This window comes from Arachis ipaensis, chromosome B7, assembly GCF_059453495.1.
Source record: "Arachis ipaensis isolate K30076 ecotype BB chromosome B7, ASM5945349v1, whole genome shotgun sequence".
NCBI classification, from domain to species: domain Eukaryota; kingdom Viridiplantae; phylum Streptophyta; class Magnoliopsida; order Fabales; family Fabaceae; genus Arachis; species Arachis ipaensis.
The window spans coordinates 40,517,790-40,540,539 of NC_142442.1; the positions used below are offsets into that span (position 1 = coordinate 40,517,790).

The 22,750-nt window shown below is 34.2% G+C and overlaps 3 protein-coding genes across 3 annotated transcripts; 1 reads left to right on the forward strand and 2 right to left on the reverse strand.

Annotated features, from left to right (window-relative positions):
- Window positions 1–8,817: 8,817 nt before the first annotated feature.
- LOC107609674 (uncharacterized) lies at window positions 8,818–10,521 on the forward strand. The gene is made up of 3 exons (XM_021107777.2): window positions 8,818–9,039; window positions 9,972–10,262; window positions 10,435–10,521. Exons 1-3 carry the CDS (start codon window positions 8,818–8,820, stop codon window positions 10,519–10,521), a joined length of 600 nt encoding a protein of 199 aa, XP_020963436.2.
- Window positions 10,522–16,611: 6,090 nt separating this feature from the next.
- Window positions 16,612–18,025, reverse strand: LOC148550930 (pyruvate kinase 1, cytosolic-like). The gene is made up of 6 exons (XM_088493356.1): window positions 18,021–18,025; window positions 17,914–17,932; window positions 17,791–17,880; window positions 17,350–17,494; window positions 17,080–17,168; window positions 16,612–16,707 (listed from the first exon to the last, which is right to left on the reverse strand). Exons 1-6 carry the CDS (start codon window positions 18,023–18,025, stop codon window positions 16,612–16,614), a joined length of 444 nt encoding a protein of 147 aa, XP_088349482.1.
- Window positions 18,026–18,050: 25 nt separating this feature from the next.
- Window positions 18,051–18,781, reverse strand: LOC107609673 (bet1-like SNARE 1-1). The gene is made up of 4 exons (XM_088493882.1): window positions 18,649–18,781; window positions 18,420–18,477; window positions 18,276–18,335; window positions 18,051–18,140 (listed from the first exon to the last, which is right to left on the reverse strand). Exons 1-4 carry the CDS (start codon window positions 18,684–18,686, stop codon window positions 18,051–18,053), a joined length of 246 nt encoding a protein of 81 aa, XP_088350008.1. The 5' UTR covers window positions 18,687–18,781.
- Between the last annotated feature and the right edge of the window lie 3,969 nt (window positions 18,782–22,750).

Consider the following 22,750-nt stretch of genomic DNA (forward strand, 5'->3'; position numbering starts at 1 on the left):
TAGTATGAGTTAGTACTATTGTAAAAGTAAGGTTTTATTTTCACTCAACTTGATACAGTTGTGTTACTTCAATATTAAATCAATTTTCTCTATTCTTTCTTTCTTTCTTTGCCTTTCAGTTTCGACTCTAGATGTGAGGTTATTATATTTCTTTACTTTTTTTTGCTAAAACTCATATGGTATCAAGCGCTTTCACTTTTGTTTCACCTTCACAATGGAAATTCTACTATCAGATTCAACAAAGAAGAACTTCTCACCTATTGCGGGTAAACTCAACGATGTCAACTATTCCACTTGGAGATACCTAGCGATACTCACTCTTGAAAGCTTGGGAATGGAAGAACATCTTGATGCCACAAAAATTCCTCAACAATTCATCATTGATGAAGCCAAAAAGACTGTTACTGAGTTAGACACATTCAAAGCTTGGCACTTGAGGGATAAAACCCTTACAATATGGCTAGTAGCCTCCACAACCACCAAATTCAAGAATAAAGTTGTTCATTTAAAAGGATTTCATGAGTTTTGGGCCAAAATTGAAGAGTATTTTCAAGCTTCATCCATTGCCAGAGAACAATGTCTCATATCATAGATGAAAATATGCAAGAAAACTAAAACAGCAACAGAATATCTGGCCAAGATTAGCAAGATGGTGGATTTTCTATTTGCCATTAGCTATGAAGTCTCATCATCAGATCATCTTCAATGCATTATTGATGGGCTCAATGAAGAATACTTAGTCTACATAGGATCTATAATGTCAAGGTTAGGTTCTATTAATGCAGAAGCCTTCTTGATTTCCTTTGAAGAAATGCTAGAGTGCTTCAAAAGGCCTAAATCTGGAATGCTAATAGCTAATTTAACATAACAATCATCTTCTTTTGACAATAATCGCAACAACACCTTTTGAAGAGGACGTAGAGGCAGACATTTTAGAGAGGAGGTAGATTTGGCTACAACAACAACAAAAATGTGATAACTCATGTCAACTATATGGCAGAACTGGATATGTAGTATGGAATTGTTATCATAGGTTTAATAAATCTTTTATCCCCAATTCTTTCAATTCGGGATCATTGACACAAATTCCTTACACAACCACTACCACCTCCTTCAAGTTTTAATCAACCAAGAGCATACCTAGCTACTCCATCATCCTTAATTAGTGAAGCCTCCTAGTTTGCTGACTCTAGTGCTAGTCACCAAATCACACCAAATTCTTCCAATCTTCTTGTTCCATCCTCGAGCAATTTTGATTCAGAACAATTGTATGTAGGTAATGGATAAGGTATAAGAATTCATAACTCTGGGAACTCTATTTTATATGATTCTTGTGCTAATGTTGCTTTTCGATTGAAAAATTTATTACATGTTCCTTAAATCACACAAAATCTACTAAGTGTGTCACAGTTTGCTGTAAAAAATAAAATTTTCTTTGGATTTTGGCCTGACCATTGTGTCATTCGTGATCAGGCTACCAGGGATTATCTCCTACATGGTGTAGCTAAGAATGGAATATATGTCTTCGACAATCTCAAAGTTCCTAGACATGTATCTGACAAAAATGCTTTATTCTACAAATTGAATGTTCCTAAATCTACTTCCTTTGGTAATTCTAATTTTACTTCTTCTTCTTGTAATCAATCTATAAACTCTAATTTCAATTCAGTAATGCCTATCTTGAATGTTACATCAAATTCTTGTAATTCAAACAATAATCCAGTCTTATGGAACAAAAGACTTGGACATTGTACAATGAAAATTGTCCATACTATTTTGACTACATGTTCATTGTCAATACCTAAATCTAATTTTTTACAATATATGTGTGAGATATGTCCATTGGCAAAAATGCATAGATTACATTTTTTAGAGATACAAACAATTTATAATACTCCTTTACAAACTATTTTTGCAGATAATTGGGGACCAGTCCTAATTAATTCTAGAAATAGCTTTAGATACTATTAAGTTTTATAGATGCCTATAGTAAGTTTACCTGCATTTATCTCCTAGTTAACAAATCACAAGCCCTTATGGCCTTTTAAAGTTATAAGAAACTAATAAAAACTCAAATAGGTATGAAATTAAAAGTATTACAAACTAATAAAGGAGGTGAATTTCTGTCTACAGCAGTTACTGATTTTCTTGCACATTAAGGTATACAACATAGACAAGCTTGTACACACACTCTCCATCAACAAGGGAATGTGGAAAGGAAACATCACTACATCACTGAAATGGGGCTATCCCTCCTAGCCACAACCTCCTTCCCAATGTAATTTTAGGAGGATGCGTTCCTTACCTCAGTATACATTATCAACAGATTACCAACTGTAGTCTTGGATGATAAAAGTCCCTTTGAATTGTTGTTTAATCAAAAATCAGATTTTATCTTTCTTAAAGTCTTTGACTGTGCTTGTTTTCCATTTCTTAGATCTTATAACAAAGTTAAATTTAATTATAAAAATAAATTATGCTTATTACTTGGATATGATTCAAACCACAAAGGGTACAAGTGCATGGCTAAAGATGGTAAGGTGTACTTAGTTAGACATGTCATTTTTTATGAGTCTAATTTTTCATATCGGACTATGTTCCTCAAGGTATTAGCTACTCTCTCTCCAACTATTATTCCCAATACTACTGACTCTATTACTTTTTAGATTCCAGATCATAATAACTCTATCAGACATGAGGATAGACCTTTATCTCCAATTATTTCTACATCAAACACTTCTACTGCTACATAAGGGACAAGTGAAACTAGCCTTGTCACAATCTCTACAGCTTCTAACACAACAATTACACACCAATCCCCTCAACCTATTCCTATCAGTGGAATTGAAATTTTCCTACCATCCCTCCCAACCACAAACACCCATGCCATGATAACAAGATCCAAATCAAGATTACCAAGACATGAAGTTGTAGCTGCAATAGTCACTGACCTGGTTAATAATGTTCCAACCAATGTCACTCAAGCTCTCCAGTGTCCATACTGGAAAGGGCCATGGATGCTGAAATTGTAACTCTAAATAGATGTCAAACATGGACATTAGTATATCCTCTACCAAATCCAACAATCATAAGTAACAAATGGTTTTTTCTATCAAAAAGGTGAAATCATGAGGTATAAAGCCAGGTTAGTTGGAAAGGGGATTCACCAAGTTGAGTGAATGGATTATGAATAGATATACTCACTAATAGTTAGACCAACCACTGAGAGTAATTCTAACTATTGTTGTATCTCTAGGCTGGCGATTGAGATAGTTTGATTTTGAGAATGCCTTTTTGAATGGCAATCGTGATGAAACTATATACATGGCTCAACCTCAAGGATACAATACTATGAATAATACTCTTATTTGCAAACTAAACAAGGCTATCTATGGCTTGAAACAAGCTCCTATAGCTTGGCTCAAGACGTTGGCAGCCAATTTACAAGAATTTGGGTTTAAAAGCACTAAATTTGATGTTTCTTTATTTGTTAAGCATTATTCAACTAATGTAATCTATCTATTAGTATATTAGATGAAATTATTGTAATAGAAAACAATAATCAAGAAATAAAGAATCTGATCTCACAATTAATAAAGTCTACTGTTTGAAAGACTTGGGCAAATTTAATTTCTTTTTGGGATTAGAAGCAACATACTTACCATGGAGATCTGATGATATCCCAATCCAAATATGCCATAGACCTACTAAAGAAAGCAAAAATTGATCAATGCTAGTCACTACCAACACCAATTATATCAAACTCCAAATTGTCTCTTAATGATTCTTATTTGTTTGACAATCCCACCAAATATAGGTCCATAGCAAGAAGATTGCAATAACTCATTATGACTAGACCTGACCTTAAATTTGCAGTGAATAAAGTCTTACAGTTTCTTCACCAACCAACAGTTCAACACTAAAGAGTCTCAAACAAATTTTGAGATACCTGAAAGGAACAGTTAGCAATGGTGTAGTCTTTTCCAAATCATCTTATTTTTGCATATTGTCCTTTGCAAATGCTGATTGGAGAGCAGACTTAGATGATAGAAGGTAAATTATAGGATTTTACGTGTATTTAAGGAGGAATCTCATATCATGAAAAAGCAATAAGCAAGCAAAGGTGAGTAGGAGCAGTACAGAGGCACTATATGTAGTGCATATTCTAGCTTTAGACCAGATCGCAGATACACTGACAAAGCCCCTATCACAGCACCTGTTTGACAAGTTTAAATCCAAACTTAGAGTATGTGATAACCCATACTTTAGTTTGAGAGGGGGTATTAAGACTAAATGTCAAAATAATGATGTAACAATTGTGACTTAGTTGTGGAGTCGGTGCTAAGTGTTAGTATATATAGTGTGAGTTAGCACTCTTGTAAAAGTAAGGTTTTATTTTCACTCAACTTGATACATTTGTGTTACTTCAATATTAAATCAATTATCTCTGTTTTTTCTTCTTCTACCTTTCAGCTTCGACTCTAGCTGTAAGTTCTTCTATTTCTTTAGTTTCTTTGTTAAAACTATAAAATCTTATATTGATTTCTAAACCTTCTATGAATAGTTACTTTTAATATTCGATCTTTGTTTATTAGTTACTAGTTAGTTTATGTACTTTCAAATTGTATATGAGATGGTCCGTATCTTATAACTCGGCCATAATTAATGATAAAGTCAAATTCTAAATAAAATTTGTATAATGTTATAAGTCGGTTACGAAAGACAACAAGCCTTATTATTATATAAGTAAGCCACTAAAAATGCACTCGAATTATTTTATCGCTAATAAAAATGTTTTCAAATTTTGTTATCAACAAAAATTTCCTTAAATTATTTCAAAATGTGACCAAAAATGCATACTCGTAAATTGAGGTGGTCTATGTTAACAGAAAATAGTGATGTGACAAATGAAACTTCTTATGTGCCAAGCGAGACTCTGACATTGACAAGTGAGTCATATCACGCTTTTTCGCTATTAGAACAATTTCTGATCATAGCTGAACAATTTTGACATATTTTAAAATTATTTAAGTGTATTTTTGTTGATAATAAAATTCAAGAACACACTACACCAAATTAGATGAATAGCTACACTTATTTTGTGACCCTTATTTAAATAGTCATTAGTAAATAAAATGGTAACACCTATTTATATAATTTTTTTAGCATCGCTAAAAATTTAAGTGTCCCAATAATAAGAAACATAGCAATCTATTCCTTTCTCTCTTTTTCTTTTCTTATTTTCTATTTCTGATAACCATTTCTATTTTTCAAAACCCTAACTGATTTAATTGGTCCTGTAGCAATTGGCATTGTGATTAATAGAGAAGAGATGAGAAGGTCACTTCCATACCCGGCATCAGTCCCTTCTCTTTACTGCTGTTATTTGCTCTCTTTCCACCACTGTTGCCACCTCTGAGCTCGTCTCCAATCTGCTCTCTTTTGCTCTTTTGTGTCTTTCTCCACCATTGCTCTGTTTTTGCTTCAAATTTGCTTTCGTCGCCGCTGCTCTACTCTCTGCTCCGATCCTCCAGTCTCTGTCACTGCCTCTGAACTCTCTCGCCTTCGGTCAGTTCTCTCCACTGATCTGCTCTCGTCTAGTTTCTGTGCCTCTCTCAAGATCTTGTTTTCTGATCAATCGATTATTGATTACTTGATGTGTTAATATATACGGATTCAACTTTTTAAATTTCTTTGTTCATCGATCTATTTTATTAGATTAGCTTTGATATTACCTCTTTATGAGATGTAAATTCAATGTGTGGTTAAATTCAGCAGGAGCTCTTTAATCTCTAGGATCTTTTCAGTAACCATTTCTTCTCTTTCAACCCCAATATTCAACATGTTCGATGAAATATTTCAACCAAATTTGTTTGATTTTTTTCTTTGCATTCTCTTATTTCTATTACTATTGCCGTACAAGTTTGACATTAAAAATTCTCTTATCATTAGGTTTTATTATAGTCTCCGCTTTAATATTTTACTTTTGTTCCACTACAAGAAAAAAGGCCTATGGCCATGCTTTTTTTTCTGCCATGCTTAGTGGTCAATGGCCACGCTTTTGTGAGGGTGGCGATTGAATAGAGATTTTGCCACGTTTTTTTTCACCATGCTTCAAAAGCATGGCGAAAAGGGTCAATGGCCACGCTTTTGTAAGGGTGGCAATTAATTAAAGAAACGGCCACGTTTTTTCTGCCACGCTTCAAAAGCGTGGCCATAGAGAGAAACAGGGACGTTTTGAAAGCATGGCGATAGGGTTTCATTATGGCCATGCTTACATAGAGATTAAATTTTACTTGAAAAAAATAGAACTTTTATGTTTTTATAATTTAATTCAATTTATTTTCCAGAATAATTATATATGTAAAAAGGTTTTAAAAATATTTCTTATCCCAAAAAATTATTCTGAAAAGAATATTGATTAAACACAGTACAAAATAATAAGTACAAAAGATTAACAAATGAAATCTGAACTAACTTGGTGCATATTAAGGATAATATTTGATCGGCCAATAAACACATATTTTTTTTTCTTAAAGTGTCATTCCCTAATATTGTTTTTCTTTATTTTTTTTATATTATTGCAGGTATTAAAAGGAGAAGGCTTGTACAATTCAAAAAGGAAGAAGATGAACATATTGAACCGAATATTGTATATGCTAAAGTAAATATTAATCTCTCAAATGATGAAAATGGTAACTATCTCCTCTTTTAGCATACTATGATAAAAATATTGTGAAGTTTCTAATTCCTTTAATTAGGTTTCTAATTCTTTTACTTTGAAGTTATCTTGGCACGAGTCAACAAGAGTATATAGCTCAAAGTTCATCCATACAAAATGAAGTTCATAGTCATAGCCTATCAGATGCTGATTTTCTTAATAATGAAGAGGTAAATGAAGTAGTTGCTATTTCTAGAAAGAAGTGGAACACCACATAGTCTGTTACTGTTGTAGGTATGTTATTTTTCTTATTAATTTACTAGTTTAAATAATCTGTTGTCAATTACAGGTTGTCTTAAATAATAGATCTTTTATTTTCTTTTTAGCTGAACAAGGGGTTGAAAAGAGTATGCATCTTAAGGTAAAAGATGCATTTTTCTTTCATCATAGTAGGAAACGAGTTCTTATAGAATAGAATGAAAGTGGTCAGCCAATTGGAGAATCCGGTGGACTCTTGGGAGGTGTTTTGGGGGCTCATTGCAAGTAATTTTAATAATTTTCCTATAATGTACAAAAATTGGCAAAAAGTTCCAATGCAATTGACGATCGGGGATTTTTGCCAGTAAAGAATGTCATAAAAACAGTCGCGTTGTAGATATAGTCTCTAAACCGACAGAAATCCCTTTCGTGCAAACGTTTTGGTTGTCACAAGTAACAAATCCCTTAAAATTGATAACCGAGTATTTAACCTCGGGTCGTCTTCTCAAGGAACTGCAAAGAAGTATGTTCTTATTATTGGCTATGGAGATTGCAAATTGGGGTTTCAAGAATGAGGAACAAGTAATTTAATGGTGAGTAAATTAAATGGCAATTAAAATGAATAAATAACTGTAAAGCAAACTTTTGGCACGGTATGAGAAATTGGAAGTCCAAATTAATTATCCTTATCAATAGTAATGAAAGCTGAATCTTAATTCCTCTTAGTTAACCTTTGCTAAAGCAAGGGAAGGTCAAGGGACAAATTGGTTTGATCTTCGAATCCTATTTATTTCCTAAGAAAAGATTGGGATTATTGAAGTTCAATTCAATTGGCAAGATAACAATTATCAATTATGCTGTTGAATTGGATAACTTCTGAGTTACTGATTTCTTAACCAAAAGCAAAAGGAGAAAAGTATATCTACTGGAATAAAGATGTCTTCAGAGTTAAAGCAATAATAGCATAAATGAGAGAAAGCAATATTAAACTGGAATACCTCAAATAACATTAATTCAAATAATCTGGAACATAGAAGAATTCATAAATCAAATTGCAAAAATAAATAATCAACTAAAGTGAAGGAACATTAAACCTAGATCGAGAGTTACTCCTAAAACTAAGAGAAGTCCTAAATCCTAATCCTAAGAGAGAGAGGAGAGAACCTCTCTCAAAACTAGATCTAAAACATGAGAAGTGGAATTTGGCGAGCTCTCCCTGAATGGATGCATTCCCTCACTTCATAACCTATGGTCTATGTCTTCTGGACTTGGATTTGGGCCAAAAAGGGCTTCAGAATTCGCTATGAGCGTCTTCTGCAATTTCTGGTGCGTGGCCTCTGTCACGCGTCCGCGTGGGTCACGCGGTCGCGTCATTCGGAGCTTTTCCTTGCCACGCGGTCGCGTCAGTCATGCGGCCGCGTCGCTGCTGATTCGCAATTGGCACGCGATCACGTCGTCCATGCGATCGCGTGGATAGCAGTTTCTTCAAGGACTCCATTTTGTGCTTTCCTTCCATTTTTGTATGTTTCCTTTCCATCCTTTGAGTCATTCCTGCCTTAGAAGATCTGAAACTACTCAACACACTAATCACGGCATCAAATGGAAATAAAGGTAATTAAAATAATTAATTTAAAAGCATAGAAAACATGTTTTTCACATACATCACATAATAAGGAAGAAAAAGTAAAACCATGCAATTAACATGAATAAGTGGGTAAAGAGTTGAATAAATCACTCAAACTAAGCACAAAATACATCATAAAATATGGGTTTATCAGCAATACAAAGATGCTATTTTTGAGAATACTATTAAGGTATGCTATTTTTTATTATATTTTTGTTTTTAAAAATATTATTTGTTGTGTTTACCATAAGTTTTGTATACTAACTACATATTTATGTTTTTTTTGAAGAAAATATTTGTTGTTAATGATGATGAACACAAAAGGTACATCTTGTCAAATCTTGGAAATAAGTGGAAGAATAATAGATGCAAGCTATTCAATGAGCATTATAAATCAGAACTTAGTTGGGATGAAAATGTTAATTTGAATCCAATTGGAGTTCCCAAAGACCATTGGGCTGTATTTTTGGAATATAGATTGAGTCCAAAAACTCAGGTAAACACATTTGTTATTTGTTAGTTTTTATTTGTGTTTGAGATCAATTAACTTTTATACTTGTTAATGTGCAGGAATTGTGTGAAAAGAATGCTACAAGTCAGCAACAACTAAAAATTCCTCACACTCTTGGCTCAAAATCACTTGCTAGGAAACGCCATGAACTTGTACATTTGTTTACTTTCTTAGTATTTTTGTTTTATTAATTTATGTGTTAGTTATATTTTAATTTGACCAATATTATTATAATAATGTTAGGAAGTTGAAACTGGGCGGTAGTTTAGTAGAGAAGAAATGTTTTCTATCACTCACAAGAAAAAAGATGAAACATTTGCCAATGTGGAAGCACAACAAAAAAATGTAAGATAAGATTCTAATCTATATTTGTTCCCACAATGATATGAACATAGTGCCCTTTCCATCTTATAGTTGAATTTATATGATTGAATTAGTATATATTTTAATTATTTTATGACAACTTGACAGTATATAGTTACAACTAACTGTCATTCATCATGGAAATTAGAGGCTATATAAACACATATTTTTGGATCAATTAATAATTAACCAGTACGTGTAAGTTCATGGTGCTATTGTTTGACAATTAGGTTCAAATGAATTTAAATATTTGTCTATCTAACCAAGAGGCCAATCAAACAACCTCTTCACTGTAACAAAATACTACACAAATAGAAAACAACTAATGCTAACTTTTGAGTTTTGACATAGCTCTAGCAAAATGTTAGGGTATTCTAGAACACTTCTGCTTTCATTTCTAGCAATCTTTCAGATAAATTTTGTTAAGTTTTATCATCAATGCCTCATTTACAAGTTTTCAATGCCTTGCTGTTCTTCTTTTCAAAATGATTGATAAATTCTGTTGGACTAATATTGCATATGTAACATTATTATTTGTCTATGAATCACTCCAGGAAGACTTACAAAAGGAAATTGGTGAGGGTGCTTCTAAAAATGAAGCATATGTTAAAGTATTTGGCAAAGAGAATTCAAGCTATGTTAGAGGTATGGGATTTGGTGTTCGTCCATCTCAAGTGATTGGTTCCTCATCCCGCTCAAGAGAGTCTATGCAATCTACTACAACTAGTGGATCATCAAGAACTGAATATCAAAACTTGAAGTTACAAGTACAATTGCTACAGGAGCAAGTAAATTTTCTTGTGAATCGTCAAGAGGGTCAATTGCCACCCGGTTTTCCTACTGAGGTAAGATAAGGATATATGTTATACTTAATTTTATAGACTTGCATACTTAATTTTTGTCATCAACAACTTCTTCTAAAATGATTGTAGTTTGTAATCATAGCCTCTTATATAACACTTGTTGATTTGTTAAGTATCCTTCTAAAATATTCTCTAATTTTTTTTTCAATTGTAGGTTGCAGATTTTGAATCACCAACACATACAAGACCATATTCTTCTGCCAGTCATGAACCTCAACAACATAGGCCATCCAACGTTTAAAGGAGTTTTATGATTGAATTGTTAGGTTTACAAGTTTGGATTAAATTGTAATTTTTTAAATTTACATATGGATTATGACTATGTAATAAAACTTGTAAAATTCAACTTTTGAAATACATTGTTGCTATTTTTGTAAAACTTGTGGGATTGAATTTGGATTTGTTGAAAAACAATGTCATTTATGGAGAATTCAACTTTTGATAATGGAAATTTTGATGTTGGAGAGATTATGACAGTTTAAAACAGTCACTAAATACAGGAAAAAACTGTCACATGAATAAATAACTTAGTAACGGTTTTAAATAAAAAACTGTCACTAAAAATATTGTGACGGTTTAAATAGTCATTAAATATGCCTAAAATTGTCATAAGAACTATTAACTTAGTGACGGTTTAAATAGTCACTAAATACACCTAAAAACTGTCACAGGATTTAGTAATTTAACGACGGTTTCAAAACGTCGCGAAATACAGTATAAAAAACACCTTTATAAGTGTTACAAATTAGTGACGGTTTTATACTTTAAAAACCGTCACAAAGAATTTAGCGACACTCCTTACCAACGGTGGTCCAAAACCGTCACTATGCCAGCTGGCGATGCTCAAATTTGTGACTTTTTTTTAGCCGTCGCAAAACCATTTAGTGATAGTTAAAACTACCACCAAACATTAAAAAAATCGTCATCAAAATGTTGTTTTGTTGTTGTGACATTATCAGTAATAAAATAATTTAAATATATTTTTAGTAGTTTATTCTTACTATAATAGTTAATAATCCATTGCTAATTGATATATATATATATGAAGGGTAACGAATTCTTATTCATCTATCTATAAAAGAATTACAAAAGAATAGAGAAGTGCGGTTTTATTAAAAAAATATTAAAGTAAAACACACATATTAACTTGAGCATCATAAAATCTTTTATAGGTATTTCTATTCTAAACTTTTGGTGGTCCGAATTATATCTCATCCATGTTTGAGAAGTCGAGGAGAGTAAATAAGGGTTGGACTAGCTAGTTATACCACGCAAAGATTAACCAACTAAGATCATGAGACAAATATTTTTTTTTTATTATTTTATAAGTTTTGGAAGTTTAGAGTGCGATGAAAATGTCCTTTTTCACAAATTTAAAGACTAATTGTCTCAATTTAAAATTTAAAAACTAACCACTAATAACCAAGATTAAAGAATAAAGTAGTCACTCAAAATTTTAATAACAACCAATTTGGATTTTACCCAATAATAATAGGGAAAAAATGTGGAGCTATAGGTATCATACAGATGAAAACGAATTTGAGCTTTACAAATTGTGGATAAATCCAGATGCACAATGTCATTCATGACCATTCATTTTGATACTATAAATCCTAAATCCTCCTTCTTTTAAATGATAATTTGTGTATTCATTTCAAATTATTTTTTATAACTAATTATAGTATACATACATTTAGAGAATCTAAACTAATGTAATTATGTGATTCAGTTCATCATTAACAACACAAATAGGAGCAGAGGCTTCTGGCTGGGTGCAAACTTTACTTTACACATTTATTGAAAGATATTTTATATGAATTCGAATAAATAGTAAATATAGGGTTCGGTGTTGTTTTCTATGTAACACCCTCACTATCAGAAGTCACGCTTCCGGCTGCGCTACTCTGATAGCAAGAAGTATTACGACTACTTTACATACTAAATATTAAAATAGGAGCCTATGACTCGACACTGTATCGCTGATTTCTATGAAAACCAGAAATAAATACTGTCTTAGGAAAAATACAAATAGGCATAGATTCATATACAAGACTCCTTACATAATAATTCAATATATTATACATATAAAACATACAATTCCTATCCCTCTTACAAACTAGTAATAAGAAAGGCGAGGGAAGAAAATAATCTAATTAATACAACAACATATAAACTAGATGCAGTATAACTCTTCTTAATGCTTCTTCATCCAGTTCCTGAAAAGGTAAAGCTGTAGGGGGTGAGAACCTAACCACACAACCTCACCACAGAGTTTCAAAGTTGTCATAAGAAGATATTTAATAAGAAAACTGTTTTCAAGTTCAGTGATTATCATTGCCTTATGAATCTTTTAAAACCAATAAGAAATCATTCCAAAATCTTTTTCAAAGAAACAATGTCTAATCTTTTAGAAGACCGAAACCTTTCCTTTCCTATAAGAAAATCTCAATCAGAAACCAACCACGCAATCAAACAACACAGTCATTAATTCAGCACCAAAGTTTATTCTCAAATGTAGCAAGCCAGGACAAACACAGGCAAGACAGACAAGGAAAGCACAAGTAGGTAGCAGTTACAGAAAATAGTTCAAGTAGCAGTTAAGAACAGTTTAGCAATTAGGCAAACCAAAACAAGTTCAAACCCAAGCAAAGCATGCAAATGCATATGATGCATGCCTGTCCTATGGCTGATGAGGCTCATCTGTCGGTTATCCAGCTAACCCGACAAGTCTGAATTGTCCTTAGACTGTCCCCCGACGTGCATCCCCAAGAGTCTATGCATAGCTTTTTCTCAAATAATCAATATTTCTCAATGGGGGTAACATTCTCGGGAATTTATATAGTACCCGGTCACATTTACGTCGTAGGGTCAACAGAGTATCGAGTTTTCAACCTGGTACACGTGGTGGCAAGCCACGGCACTTAATCCAGGGAACCTCGTATCTCAGATATTTCAAATTCATAAGCCATATAAATAATTCATTCATCATTCATCAATATCTAAGCCATTCTCAATATCATCATCATTCTTCAATCCATATCCCATTTCCAAATTCATTCAAAAATCATATTTCAAATCAATCCTCATCATCCTTCTTTCCATTAATTAACAATCTCAATCCAAAACATAATTCTTCCTTTTCTAAATAAATCAATCTTAAACAAATAACATTTAAGAACTAAATCTTTTTAAACAATTACTTCAAACAAAACTTCCAATTTTATAAAATTTCGGCAGCATCTCCTCTAAAACTCGGATTCTGCCACCCTTTTCGGGTCCCAACCAAACCAAACCAAACACCTGTTAATCAGTCAAATCACTTCCAATAACCATTATCACAACAACAGCACTCAACCCAAGGAACTTACAAAATCCAGAATTCAATCAACCAATCCCATAAATCACAATTTAAACCGACTTCAAGCAACAGCATCAATCAATAGTTAAGAATTCTCGGTCTTCTCAAACAGTTTCAAACCAAACCATCCCTCAACACTTTTTGAATCATTTCCAAAATAGCAAATCATTCTCAATAAATAACCTGTTTTCAAATATCAAGACTTTTCCAAATTTATTTTAAAATCAAACTCTGATATCAAATCGGGTTTAACATCAAATCAAATTTCAACATTAAATCTTCTCTAAAATCAAATCGTTTCCAAAATTAACCTAAAAGACAATAATAAATCTTCTCTAAAAATTCAAGGGAAAACCACTTTAACAATATCAATCAACTAATCCAAATATCCAACTTTCTCAATCGATTAGTTTATCAATCAAAGTAATAATCTCATTTAATCAAAACAACTCAATTCAATTCATAAGACTCACGAAATCACAAAAATATATTTTACGCGTTAATATCGATTTATAACAACCCTGTAATGTAAAAATAAATTTGAGAAAAACCCTACCTCGAAAAGTCGAATCCGTAGGAATTAACCGTGATAAATCCATTTATTTTAAATTCACAGCAACAGTGATAATTCCAATGAAATCGAGGACACCGCATCCATTGGAACAACAACGTTAATTTCGCGGTTATGATGACGGTTGTAGCAGGACAAGAATTTTGAATCTAATATGATCAAGGACAGAAACAGCCCTAGGAATCCAAGACAAAGCAAAAACTCAAATTGTATTAATACAAGAATATGACAACTATAGCAATGACAAAACAGAACGTTCAAATGGATTAAGCCCAAGGGAAAGTTCAGACTAGTACCAGGATAATAGAATCAGAACCAGCAATAGCCCCATCGTTGGCTTTCAGTAGCGGCAACACCTCCACCAATGACTTCAATTGAGACAAACCCCAACAAACAATATAGCCAAGAACATCAGAGACAAATACAGGGTATTTTACAGAGCAATAAGGGTTCAGAGATGGTGGTTCTCATGGCTAGGGCTTACTGACTCACCATTAATGATGGCAGCGACTGGCAGCGGCAGAGGAATGGTCTCTCCTCTGTTCGTCACTCTCTCTCACACGTCTCGTCCTCCTTCTCTGCCACAACATTAATGAAACCTCCTCTCCCTTACTCTGTTCTTCCCAGCTATGGTGGCGGCTTCCATCAAAGACGGCAGCGGCGGTGCTCAGCATTGGCGGCGACGACTCCAGCGTGGCGACAAGACACGAACGACAGACTTACAGTGAGCGTGACGGGCTCCTGTTGCCTTCCTCATCGTAGCGCTTCCTCTATGAACCGTATCGATGACAGCACAGCAGCCCGATGGTGGCGGCAGCGTGGCGGCGCGATGATTCGGAGGTGGCGATGGCAACCGGCGCAGGGAGCAGCACAGCGCGGCGACCCTCCTTCCTCTCCTCTTCCTCTGCTCCCAGCCTCCGTTTTCTCAGATCTCACTCTCCCTTCCCTGCTTCCCTTGTTTCCATTTCCCTTCTCTCACTACAAGAAAACACGTCTATTGCCACGCTTTTAAAGCGTGGCAAAAAGATGAAAAAGTGTGGCGATAGCTTTTTGCCACGCTTTTTGAGCTACCGCCACGCTTTTGAAAGGGTGACCTATGAAAGGGTGGCGGATGCTCTATCGCCATGCTTTTTTCAGTCTATCGCCACACTTTTTTTTGCCACGCTTTTTTACAAATTGCCACTTTTAAAAGCGTGGCTGTAGGTGGGAGATATGGCCACGCTTTTAAAGCGTGGCGACAGGGAGAGATATGGCCACGCTTTAAAGCGTGGCGACAAAGAGAGATACGACCACGCTTTTAAAACGTGGCAATAGAGAGAGATACGGCCACGCTTTTAAAGCGTGGCGATAGAGAGAGAAATACGGCCACGCTTTTAAAGCGTGGCGATAGCCTTATCAAATTAAAAAAAATCCTTTTTTTTTTTACTTTTCCTTTATCACTACACAATATAAATTTTCAGTCCTTTTTTATTACCAAACCATTATGTAATTTTTATTACAAGACAAATCAAATAGTAATTACTGACATATATAATTATTGCTATAATTGTTTTATACATTAATACTCAAATACAAAATAAATCTCGGGTTCAAAACTCTAATTTCTCAACAAGCTTTTCAACTTGAGCAAAAATTACAATGCTATCTAATACTTCAATATCCATCATTCGGTGTATAGCCTTCCAGCAATTCTTTAATATCTTCAAGCATTCTTCATCAGTTACTCTAGAGAAAATTCACAGAACATAGGCCAGTTACTGACCTCACTTGTGTCCTCATTTTCTGGACCAAAACTCAAATAAACATCCATCATAAATCAGAACTTCTTGTCACACAACCAGAACAACACAATCCACTATGGTTATGATATGATTTTACCCACCGGCATCTGAAGTTTCAGGAACAGATGCCTTAACTTGTGAATTCGTACAACATGGAAAGAATCTGGAGCACTGAATCCACATTCTGATATGCACAAGTCAAACTTGAATTAACAAAAGCTTCTTCCACTTTCAATAATGCGCCTTTTCCAAATGTGTCAAAAAATGGCAAGTCCCGTTCACTCCACTAGAAGTCTAACAAAACCTTATTCACTGCCTCGAGATACTTCAATCATGGTCTTTAACTTGGTTTTCCTAATCTCATGGCCATCTGGTATTGCAGGATAGCACACACTCTGCATATATCAGCAATTCAATTTGACTAAACACTCAATATACATTGAACAATTCTAAAACCATCGCCCATCAAAGAAAGAAAAAATTAACCAAAACTCAGAGCACACACATGGCAAAACTGAAACAAAGTTCACAAAAAATAAAATAAAATAAACGGAGGTTCTGGAGTCAAAAAATTCACCTGATCTGCCAAGGAATTCTCCAGCAATTGAGCCTTTTGAAGACTCATATTATCAGTAGCAGCAACAACATAGAATCTGGGATTGAACTTATCTTTCTGTAACACTGCCAATAAAGGTCTTGATTGAAAACCTTTTCAGCCTATAAGGACATGAAATAAAAGGCAGAAACATCAGCCAACAGTAACACTTTCAGTGACAATTAAAATGGGAGAACATTTCATATGATTCAGAGGATTTTAATCAAGCAATTGGCAAAAGTAGTGCAGATCTAATACTATACAAGATAAATCACCATAAGACAGTAAGAGAAAATAATAAAAATGAATCTATGTTCTGACTTCTGTTAATATTATAATGTGCTAAGGTTGAAGATGAATCTAAACGACTAAACTAATCTTCTAATTGTTCTCATTTTGCTTGTTAATATCATGGAAATCTACTTGCATGAACTCAGGTCAGTCATACCATAGTGTATTATTGATTATTCCACTGAGATATGAAATGAAATTACCTCTGAACAAATTCTGCCAAAAGTGGAAATAGTCTCAATAGGGTACAACCCACGCAAGGTCTCAGCACCCAGAAGTATTGCATCACTGCCTGTATGTTTGTTTAAAAATTCAACAAACATGAACCCAATAAGTAGTTATAACTGAAGATAGAAACCAAAAATCATTCAGAAGAATACAGTTACAGCTTCAAGCGCACAAAAAATGGGATTAGTAAATTAAAAAAAAAAGGCTTAATCATTACATGTGGCATCATACAGCTGGTAACTTACCATCCAAAACAGCATTGGCAACATCAGTGGCTTCAACACGAGTGGGTCTTAAGTTGTCAGTCATACTATCCACAACACGTGTAAGTACAGCAGGTTTTCCAACCATATTACACTTGTATAGGGCAGCTTTTCGAAATAAGAACACCTACAAAAGCAAATCAAAATTAATTAATATTGACTTTCCATTCACAAAGCAAATATAATTATACATTTACAATAAGAAGCATGGCAGAGGCAACAATCATAAATGTGGTTCAGTTTAAAGAAAATTTGTAACATTAGATACACTATTTTAAACCTTTTTTAAACATATGGAAGCATCCATTTATTTTAATTTATTCAAATATCAAATGCATTATCCACATGACCACAAACATAGCTATTTACACCCACAACATGAGTCATTCAAACAACAAAATGAATTTCAAAGGCAAAACTAACCTTCTCTGGTGGAAGATCAATGTCCAAATTACCACGAGATTGGATAATACCATCAGCTTCTCGTAGAATCTCATCAAAATGGGTCAGGCCCTAATTTCAACACAGACATAAGATTGAATCAGCATAGTCAATAAGAGTATATCTTAAAAGAGAAAAGTTAACACTATGAAGACATCAAAATCACCTCAACATTTCAATCTTAGCAAAAATTTGGGTCTGGCTGAGATCACCCCATTTGGAAAGGAATTCACGGGCCTGAATTACAACATAAAAAAGTATGTTATAAGGAAAAGCACAACAAAGGATGCTATAAGTGAAAACGTTCTTCGGCTGGATTTTTTCTCAAAGACCTGAAAGAAGGTACAACATAATTAAAAGAGTGGGGAAAAAAAGTAGAGAAGAAAACAAATACAAAGAAAAATCAGAACCAGATGAAAACTCTACTGCAAAAGCCATATGGTTTTACAATTCCACAATCCACATACCATTTTGAATTTGTCCATAGTTCCTGAAAGAACTCCTCTTGAAGAATCCATGTCATTCCCCTAAACAAATACCAACATTTTATCAAAGAAGAACAAAAAAGTAGCAGTGCAAATGGTAAATATTTTTTATAGTTATATGCAAACCATGCGGTCCAGCATTCGGTTATGATTATCCACCTCCTCGTGTATATCACTTGAGATTTGTTACAATCACATCAACAACACGTTAACACATCAAAATAATGAGAAGGTTACCAACAGCTGAAAAGAAATAAATGAGGAAATGATCATAATTCACAGCGTTCTTCAAGTATAATATACAGGAAGAACAAACTTAGGTCTAGATTATTTTACAAGAAAAATTAAACTTACTCTTTTCAACAAACTGACTCTATCTTGCAATCCACCCATTGCTCGCTCGTTATCTTGTTCATCAATTTCATTATAGGAGGAGTAAAGTGATGATGCTCGGATGCCTCCCTCCTCAATGCCGTCAAACAGAGCAACTCTGCTATTCCGGGCGTCTCTGAAACAGGGATAAGGTTTATAACAAAATAGTAAGAGGCAAAAGTTAGATAATAAACAAAAGCAAGGTTATTTCCTTTGCATAAACCACACATTGAAATAGTTTTACAGTCTTTCCATCAGACATCTCCATGATTTCATAAAATGTTCAAGATAAGCAAATTATCTATGAGGAACAAAAAATTTATTTTAGTATTTCTACCGTCACCTGTGAATGCTTGCGTATTTCAAAATAACAAACTTGTAAGTTAAAATAACCCTTCACAAGTTATCAAAATCCCAAAAGAACTAATCAAAGGGGGGAAAACGAAATATTAGTCCAGCATAACCCAATTTCCACCAGAAAAGTTACCCTTCAATTTATTTTGTATCTGCCATTTTAGAAGTTCTTTTTCATGTTTAAAATTACCTGTCACATTTAAATATCAAGAAAATATTAATTATTTTTGACCAATTATATCTTTAAACTAATTATGCTGAACAATAGAGTGGAAAACATAAATAAGTGGTAATTCAGTATAACTAAATAAGGATAGTTTCATAAAATTAGCTTACTAGATACTAGTATCAAGATTATTCATAAAACCAACCCGAAATATGGTTAAAGCATTTCATCAAACATGTTGAGTGCGGTAAACATGAAACGAAATAAGAGAATTCAAAGCTTAGTATCAATGTGATAGAGAAGAGAACATAATATTGTATACTTTAATTCAGTCTATGAAAAAGATCCAAACCACTGCCAAATCAAATAGTTACTTATTGTAATAGAAATAAGAAGTTGCAGAGTTTCAAGCAGAGTATTGGTGTTGTGTGAGTGTATTGTCTGGTGGTGGGTTTAGGGAACTCACGGCAGCGACAAAAGAGAGCAGTTCGACGGCTAGGTGGAGCGCACGGGTTGGTCGCAGAGTTTGAAGCAGCGCAACGTGGCTTCCAGATGAACGCGAATGCGAACGGTGAACGGCGAGTGAACGCGAACGGTGAACGCCGAGCAAACTTGAACGGCAAAGAACGCGAACAAAGACGACGGCTGAACGAAGACGCGAACGTTAACGACAACCAACGGCGGCGGAAGCGCGGCTGAGCAGACAAAGATGACGGACGCCGAGCTCGAGGAAGCAGCTGCGATCGGTGACAGCGAATGGGGGTTGAAGACTTGGAGCACGAGGGAAGCTAGATAGACGGACGGACGGCAGCAGTATGCCACTCCTTGCGGCGGCGGTGGTATAGGCTTACAATGCTAGGGTTTTTTGGCTGAGTTTCTGTGAATGAAAGAAACGGAGGGAGAAAGGGAGAAAGAAACAAAGGAGCTTCAGAACCAAGAGTGAAGGGTTTCGAAGGGCGAAGGGTGAAGGGCGAAGGGCGAAGGGTGAAGGGCGAAGGGCAAAGGGTTCACGGCGAAGTGCGAAGGGTGAAGGGTGAAGGGCTAAGGCTAATGGGAGGCGCTCTTCAGGCTTAGGGTTTCGAGTGATTAGGGTTAGTGTCTTTGGGTTGGGGACCGGGTTGGGAACCGGGTTGGGAGCCGGGTTGAGAGCCGGGTCAGGGGCCGGGTTAGGGTCAATGGGTTGGAGCCCCTCTCTCCACGCTTTTAAAACGTCACTGTTTTGCTCTACGGCACGCTTTTGAAGCGTGGCAGAAAAGAACCTTTTGGCCACGCTTTTAAAGCATGCCAAAAGCGTATTAGGATATGGCCACGCTTTGTAAGCATGGCCGTAATGAAACCCTGTCGCCACGCTTTCAAAACGTCCTTGTTTCTCTCTAAAAGCGTGGCAAAAAAAAGCGTGGCCGTTTCTCTAACCAATTGCCACCCATACAAAAGCGTGGCCATTGATACTTTTTGCCACGCTTTTGAAGCGTGGCAATAAAAAAAGTGGCCAAATCTCTAATCTATTGCCACCCTCATAAAAGCGTGGCCATTGACCACTTTTGGCCACGCTTTTGAAGCGTAGCAAGAAAAAAGCGTGGCCATAGGCCTTTTTTCTTGTAGTGTCTTCTTTTTTTCTTTTTTATTTCTTTTGGTTTTTCTTTTGAAGCTATGTTGGGTATTGGGGAAAAAGGGGATTTGGTGGTTGAAGGAGGTAAGGCAGCTAGGTTTTGGGGAAAATTAGTATTAGAGTGATATTTTGGGGATTTAGGGTTTTGGTAAAAATTAGGTATAGAGATAGTTTGGTAATTTTAATAAAATTGGAGCATAAAGTATTAATATTTGAAAAACTAATTTAATCTCTAAAATTACTTTAAAATATTATTTGTGGTATAAAAAATACTAATTAATTCTCAATGAATTACTCTAATTTAAAATACATGGTAATATAATTAATTTTCTTTACTTTTAACTTAAAGTATTAAATGATATAAATTAAATTATCTAAAATCAAATTATATAAAATTCTTATTATTTCATAACTATCAATTTTATAATTTAAATATAGAAAATAATTCAATAATTATAAAATTAGACAAAATTCTAATTTAAATAGCCAAACCCCATTATTTTCAAATTTCTAGAACTTTAAATTATAAATAGGAAAATAATCCATAGGTATAGAGTTTGGATAAAAACCTTAATTTATTTCTAATCCAATTAATTGCCTTTAATTATTTTTCAATAAAAATAATTTCTGAAATTAAAACTATAAATAAATATATATAATTTGGGATTAGTTCAAAATATGACTTTTCAAAAGTCTTCGGTCTTACATCCTACCCACCTTATAAAAATTTTCGTCTTCGAAAATTGATACAAATAAAAGAGATTTTCACATTACTTCACTGTTGAACTTATTTAAAGAAAAGGCAAAAATTTCTCAGTATATATATATATATTCATATAGTTTCAAATACCAGAATTTTCATATGGCATACAGGTATAAAGGATATAAGTGTGGTGCAAAACAGAAGTTACAAGATAGGCTTGATGTACAAGATGATATGTTTCAAATATGTGATGGTAAAGCAAGGTGGAAAAAGGTTATAAAACAAACCGGAGTTAAAACGATGTGCTTAATGTTCGCATACTAATCTCATACCAATTTCAGAGATACAACTATTCAAACTTCAACATAACTTATCTCTACCATTCTTAACTGTACTTAATTGAGCAACTCATTCGAAGGTTCTCAACTTTATTAAACACTTTGCAAACCTTACTACTGGTCATAAATCCCACATTAATAGAACTCTTTCACATAAAACAAGGTTTCACAACTCCCTGTGACGTCGTACACTTACGAATTTCACCTTTTGCGTTCACCAAACGTGTCCTAAAGGACTAATGTGTCGTTTACTAAGTCTAACGGTTGCACAAGATACCAAAACTAATCTCTAGTATATTCAGAAGGATAATAAACCATGAAAAGAAAGAAAAGCGACAAGAACCGCGTTCGCGAGAATTTGAAAGAATAAATGCAGTTGCAGGTAAACAAGGATGCTCAAGCAATGAAATTCGTTTGAACGAATTCAATTGACAACTTTAAGAATAATCCTTGGATCAAAGAAATTTCAATAGGATCAATAAAAAGGAAATCAGCGCATTAGTTTGAAATATATCCAAGCTGAGTTGAAGAAGTATGAGATTTCATAGAAAAGGAATAATTAAAGACTATGGTGACGCATTACTGCGGAACAACTTCAAATGATCACGGGGTTTTCATAGTTCATGGAGGAATATGGAATTAATAGCCATGTTGCAAAAGTTTTAACATAGTCAGAAGTGTAAACAGTCAAGATATGCGTAAGGTACAAATGGCGAAGCAAGGAAATTTAAATTACACTCCAAGGAAAGAGAAGGAGGAATGACATCAAATTGAGTGACACAATTTAGAACACATAAGCCAATACAATATAATAAAAATGGGTACTTTACATTTTCAAAGATTTCAAGGGTCCGCATTGTACCCAAAACAATTCCGATGTTATGTCAAGGAGTACAAGATTTCATAAAGAGAAGT